General features: G+C 38.6%; 1 protein-coding gene across 1 annotated transcript; it reads right to left on the reverse strand.

Annotated features, from left to right (window-relative positions):
• Positions 1-1,705: 1,705 nt before the first annotated feature.
• On the reverse strand, positions 1,706-6,525 carry LOC127808535 (uncharacterized). The gene is made up of 6 exons (XM_052347109.1): positions 4,969-6,525; positions 4,242-4,492; positions 3,165-3,812; positions 2,252-3,032; positions 1,981-2,119; positions 1,706-1,923 (listed from the first exon to the last, which is right to left on the reverse strand). Exons 1-6 carry the CDS (start codon positions 6,523-6,525, stop codon positions 1,706-1,708), a joined length of 3,594 nt encoding a protein of 1,197 aa, XP_052203069.1.
• Positions 6,526-6,744: the final 219 nt, after the last annotated feature.

The following is a 6,744-nucleotide window of genomic DNA, read 5'->3' on the forward strand; positions in this document are numbered from 1 at the left end:
TTTGTGAGCTTGTCTAACTAAGGAAAGAGGGAAGTCACGGCATCTTGTGACCCCATTCCATTCGTGTAGTACTGCTATGGCTATAAAGCATTGTACATGCTACTTCGGGTCTTCCCTTTCAAAATAAATCGGCAGCTGAGGCAATTTGAACCCTGACTGTACTGATTGTTGCAAAAGTTCGTCAGACAAAGGGAATCCCTTCGTGGGCATTTCCTTAGGGGCAATTACCATCTACTTCTATTCTAACACCTCTTCGATGATTCGTTTCACATTGACGACCTTAAGTGACTCTTGTAATGCACCTTCCTTTGAAGAATGGGGTATGTAAAGGGCTTTACATGGGGTGTTTTCGACAGTTTCCTCATACATAGGTATTTTCTCGGTCGTCAATTAGCCTCAGCCTGCGAGTTTGGCTGACTTGGAACTTGATTGTTAAGCTAAGGTATCTCTCCTTGAACACTGTGATGGGTTGTCTTTGTCGGCCAGAATGTGATAGTTGTCTCCTCATTTCCACGCCAAAAAGCTCTACATAGGGCAGGTGAATGTCGGGCATCATCTCCTATAGCAAGAAGATTATTCCTCGATTTTTCGTGCATTCTTTTCTTTACTCCTTTGAAGCTCATCATTCCTTCTTTTTAACTCCTCATAATTTCGTTTGAGCTTTTTATAATCTATCAACAAGATTGTAGGCAGTGCCACCCTTGACGGGCCAGGGTAACCTAGAATAGTCATTGGGTTTCTTTTGGGAGTTGACTATTGTCCAAGGGAATTCTGATTCTAAATTACAGGCGCCACCGGTGGAACTTGGTGGCCCTACCTTATGGTATGTCCACGAAGTTCTGCAAGGTGCACTTCACCTTGTTCAAATGGCCCTCTGCTCCCCATTCTAATGTCCGATTTTTTCCCAAGATAAGAATCATCACTTGAATGTACCTCTTCGTTCACATGAGCCACTAAAGGTTAAGGTGCCGGGGGGTGCCTGATGTGAACCCCACGAAGGAAGGTGAGACCCGACGATCAAAAATGGTTCCTTTGTCAAGGATCGTTCTAAAACAGATTCATAATAAAGAAAACAAAGGACCTTGACCCGTTCTCTATAAAGAGATAAGAACCAAAGGTATAAAAAGGTAGGGTTGACGCCATACTCAAGATAGATGAGAAGATTTGTGAGTGATAAGTCAAGGATGAACGCCACAAGATAAAATCTTGATAAGTTCAAAATAGTTCGTTGAAGAACCAAAGAGAAAACTCTCACAAAATAATATTGATCAAAAACTAAATTCCTCTCGGGTTACATTGGCTTATATAGCCAAACTCAAATTCTAAATTAGAAAGAAATAAATCAAATCCTAGGCATAGTAGGAATTGATTACAAGAAGGAAATAGGATAATCTGATAAAGAAACAAGAATTATCTAAAATAGAAAAGATTTAAAACAAAGGAGGAAATAAGGGAAGCTTGGATCAATCTTGTCAATCAATCATCCCCAAATCTTGCAATCTTGACAATCAATCAACCCAAAATCTTGCAATTTTGTCAATCAATCAACCAATCAATCAATCAACCCCAAATCTTGTAATTTTGTCAATCAATCAACCCCAAATCTTGCAATTTTGTCAATCAATCAACCAATCAACCCCAAATCTTCTCAATCAATCAATCAACCCAGATTACCTTCAGAGACTTGGATAACATTGAAAAAGCATTAACTATCTTGAACACTTAATTTGGGCATATTAGAATCTTGAACGATGCTTGAATTTGAGATGTGTTCAATTAGTCCATTTAATGCTCCCGTAATTTTCCTTGTTCGTGTCCTTGTCATTGGACCCCCATGGATGCTTAACGGGTCTTTTGGGGTTTTAGCTATGTGACTTGCATCATTCCCCCTCTCTTGAAAAGGATTTGTCCTCAAATCGTCACCTACATTAAATGGAGACAAATCAGCAACATTAAAGCTGGCACTAACATTGTACTCACCTGGGAGGTCTAACTTGTAAGCATTATCATTGATCCTTTCAAGTACTTGAAATGGTCCATCTCCCCATGGACGCAGTTTCGCACGCCTTTGAATGGGAAAACGTTCTTTCCGCATATGCAACCAAACCCAATCACCCGGCTCAAATAAAATTTTCTTACGCCCCTTATTAGCTTGGTTAGCATATTGTTCAGTCCTCCTTTCAATGTTTTGGCAAGCCTTTTCATGGATGTTCCTAACAAAGTCAGCTTTCTTCTTTCCATCAAAATTAACACGCTCAGCCATAGGTAAAGGAGTTAAATCCAAAGGAGTTAATGGATTAAAACCATAAACCACTTCAAAAGGTGAAAACTTAGTTGCTAAATGCACACTCCTATTATATGCAAACTCTACATGCGGCAAACATTCTTCCCATGTTTTCAAATTCTTTTGTATTATAGCACGCAACAAAGTAGATAAAGTTCTATTAACTACTTCAGTTTGACCATCAGTCTGTGGATGACAAGTAGTAGAAAATAAAAGTTTAGTTCCTATCTTACCCCATAAAGTCTTCCAAAAATAACTTAAGAACTTTGCATCCCTGTCTGAGACAATACTCTTTGGCATGCCATGCAATCGTACAACCTCCCTGAAAAACAAGTCAGCAATATGTGAGGCATCATCTGTTTTGTGACATGGAATGAAATGTGCCATTTTAGAAAACCTATCAACGACCACATATATGGAATCCCGACCCCTTTTTGACCTAGGTAAACCCAACACAAAATCCATAGAGATATCAATCCAGGGTTCACTAGGTATAGGCAAAGGAGTATATAAACCATGAGGCTTAACCTTAGACTTAGCTTGTCTACAAGTGACACACTTCTCACAAATTCTTTTGACATCACGTTTCATATGTGGCCAAAAGAAGTGTTCATGCAAAACATCCAAAGTCTTAGTTATACCAAAATGTCCCATCAAACCACCACCATGAGCTTCTCGAATAAGCAATTCTCGCAAAGAACATTTAGGCACACATAACTTACTTTCTCTAAATAAAAAACCATTATGCCTAAAGAACTTATCAAATGCCACTTTCTCACATGCATTGAATACATTACCAAAATCAGAGTCATCAACATACAAGTCTTTAATGTACTCAAAACCTAATATTTTTGCATTTAAGATAGAGAGTAAGGCATACCTTCGAGACAAAGCATCAGTTACAATATTTTCCTTACCTTGCTTGTATTTTATCACATAAGGAAATGTTTCAATGAACTCCACCCACTTGGCATGTCGCTTGTTTAGCTTGTGTTGCCCCTTTATATGCTTTAGAGATTCATGATCCGTATGAATCACAAACTCCTTCGGCCAAAGATAGTGCTGCCAAGTTTCCAATGCCCTAATCAATGCATACATCTCTTTATCATATGTAGGGTAATTTAAGGTTGCCCCACTTAGCTTCTCACTAAAATAAGCAATGGGACGTCCTTCCTGCATTAGAACAGCTCCAATACCTATTCCTGAAGCATCACATTCAATTTCAAAGGTTTTAGCAAAGTTAGGTAAAGCAAGCAAAGGAGCATTAGTTAGTTTTTCCTTAAGCAAGCTAAATGCCTTTTCTTGTTCATTACCCCACTTAAAACCTACATGCTTTTTAATAACTTTAGTCAAAGGTGCAGCTAGGCTACTAAAATCTTTCACAAATCTCCTATAAAAGCTAGCCAAACCATGGAAACTTCTCACATTCCCTACACTTGTAGGTGTTGGCCAATCTTGGATTGCCTTAACCTTTTCTTCATCTACCTCAATTCCTTTAGCACTAACAACAAAACCAAGGAATACAAGCCTATCTGTGCAAAAGGTGCACTTTCTGAGGTTAGCAAACAACTTTTCTTTCCTTAAAACATCTAAAACAAGTTTTAAATGTTCAACATGCTCATCTAAGGTTTTGCTATAAATCAGAATATCATCAAAGTAGACAACCACAAATTTGCCAATAAAAGCACGCAAAACATGGTTCATTAGCCTCATGAAAGTACTAGGTCCATTAGTTAATCCAAATGGCATAACTAACCACTCATATAATCCATATTTTGTTTTAAATGCAGTTTTCCATTCATCACCTTCTCTCATCCTAATTTGATGATATCCACTCTTAAGATCAATTTTGGTAAAGACACAAAAACCTTGCAATTCATCAAGCATATCATCTAATCTAGGAATGGGATGTCGATACTTTATAGTGATATTGTTGATGGCACAACAATCAACACACATCCTCCATGAACCATCTTTCTTAGGCACAAGCAATACTAGAACTGCACAAGGACTCATGCTCTCACGCACATACCCTTTTTCCATGAGCTCACTAACCTGCCTTTGAAGTTCCTTGGTCTCCTCGGGATTGCTTCTATAGGCTGGTCTATTTGGAATTGATGCTCCAGGTATGAAATCAATGTGATGCTCGATTCCCCTTATTGGTGGTAAGCCAATAGGTAGCTCTTCAGGGAATACATCATTGAATTCCTGCAAAAGAGAAACAACAACACTAGGTAGAGGGAGGTTAAGTTCATTAGAACTAAAACAAGCCTCTTTGTACAAAAGTACAATCATAGGCTGATTTAGAAACAAAGCCTTTTTAATCTCACTCTCTCTTACATAAAAGTTCATTTGTTTTCTCTCTTTTCTTTCCTCACTACCCGAAACTCCTTTTCCTTTTTTGCTCTCTTTTTTTCTCTCTGTTTGATCTCATTTTCTCTTACCTTTGAACTCTCACTCTCTTTTTTCATCATCTCAGTTTCTCTTACTTTTGAACTCTCACTCTCTTTTTTCATCATCTCAGTTTCTCTTACTTTTGAACTCTCACTCTCATTTTTCTTATCACTCTCTTTTTTTAACCTTACTTGATCTTCATACACTTGTCTTGGGGATAGGGGTACAAGAGTAATTGGTTTTTCATTATGTACAAAGGAGAATCTATTGGTATAACCATCATGAATTGCACACCTATCAAACTGCCATGGTCGCCCCAAAAGAATATGGCCGGCATGAATTGGCACCACGTCACACAAAACTTCATCTGTATACCTCCCAATTGAGAATGAAACAAACACCTGTTTGGTTACTTTAAATTCTCCACAATCATTCAACCATTGTAGCTTATACGGCCTAGGATGCTTCAAAGTCATCAAATTCAACTTTTCAACCAAGCTAGTGCTAGCTACATTAGTACAGCTGCCCCCATCAATAATCATGCTACATACCTTATCATTGACATGGCATCTAGTATGAAAAATGTTCTCACGTTGCTCTTTCGCATCAGTTTTGACTTGCACACTAAGAGCTCTCCTTGCCACCAAGAGCTCCCCATCAACCGGGTACTCAATGCCACTTGCATCCTCTAAAGGTGGCATGGATTCATTATCATACTTATTATCAAACTCATCTTCGGTCTCAATATCACCATCATCTTTCAGAATCATTACTCTCTTGTTTGGGCATTGAGATGCAATATGGCACGTCCCCAAACACTTAAAGCATTTGATATCTCTAGTTCTAGGAGGTAGAGTATCAGATTTTACCTTATGTGGTACTCCTCCATCTTTGTTGGTGTTAGAGGTTTCAACTTTAGGCTTGAAATTAGGCTTTTCATCCTTTTTGCTCCAATTCGATTTCCATGTTGAAGAGCCTGAATTTTGCCCAATTCGTGTGGACCCCTTTCTCTTCAATTGTCTCTTCACTTTAATGGCCATGTGCACCATGCCATCTAATTCAATGTAATGTTGTAATTCTACCACATCTGCAATATCACGGTTCAATCCAACTAGGAACTTGGCCATGGTAGTTTCTCGGTCCTCCTCCACATTGGCTCGAATCATGGCTATTTCCATCTCCTTGTGGTAGTCCTCAACACTTTTGGAACCTTGAGTAAGGCGTTGCAACTTCTGAAATAAGTCCCTATAGTAGTGACTTGGAATGAATCTCCTCCTTATAATAGCCTCCATTTCTTCCCATGTCTCAATGGGCCTTTCACGATTCCTTCTCCTATTCAAAATAAGTTGATCCCACCAAATAATAGCATAATCAGTAAATTCTATGGTGGCCAATTTTACCTTTTTCAATTCAGAGTAGTTGTGACAAGCAAACACCATTTCAACCTTTGTCTCCCACTCCAAATAAACTTCTGGATCGTTTTTGCCTTGGAAAGATGGAATCTGCATCTTAATGTTGTCCAAGTTGTTATCAATCCTTTCTCCATGTCTAACTCCTCTATCTCTATTCCCACGCCTAAATCGGCCTATACTGACATTAGAGGCATGATCATCATCATTTAGGTCATCCCCATAGTCATCTTCATAATCATACCTGGGTGGATGCCTCTCTCTTCGTTGCATGGTAGGAGCTCTAGGTGGTTGCCCCCTTTGTGAACTAGATTCAACTTTATCTATTCTCTCATTTATCTCATCAAACCTCATCTCCATTCGTTCAAATTTTTGCTCCAAGGACTGAAAGAAGAGTTTGAAATCTATCTTTTCCTGAGCTTCATTCTCTTGACACATGTTTAATACCCTGCAAAACAAAGTTAGGAAACCTCACAAACACTCCCTCACGTGTTTTCTCTCAAGATTGATAGCACTCACACTCGTGTATTCTCAAACTTGGCTTTTACCCTCTTATGAGCTCACACTCTCTTGCTTTTTTCCACTCTTTAGCCTTCTCTTTTAGTTCTTTATTGAACTCAAATGAATTTAATCAAAATTTTTCTTGCAACAATCCAA

Source organism: Diospyros lotus, chromosome 8 (assembly GCF_014633365.1).
Source record: "Diospyros lotus cultivar Yz01 chromosome 8, ASM1463336v1, whole genome shotgun sequence".
In the NCBI taxonomy this organism is placed as follows: Eukaryota; Viridiplantae; Streptophyta; class Magnoliopsida; order Ericales; family Ebenaceae; genus Diospyros; species Diospyros lotus.

Excerpts from the sequence above, each read along its gene's own strand:
- LOC127808535 (XM_052347109.1), bottom strand. The coding sequence starts at position 6,525 with ATGTGTCAAGAGAATGAAGCTCAGGAAAAGATAGATTTCAAACTCTTC. Across the intron at positions 3,813-4,241 it reads AAAGATGGTTCATGGAGGAT|GCTTGTATTCCTTGGTTTTG; the intron begins GTGTGTTGATTG and ends TTGCACAGATAG. Across the intron at positions 2,120-2,251 it reads CTTTACCTATGGCTGAGCGT|CCGGGTGATTGGGTTTGGTT; the intron begins GTTAATTTTGAT and ends ATTTTATTTGAG.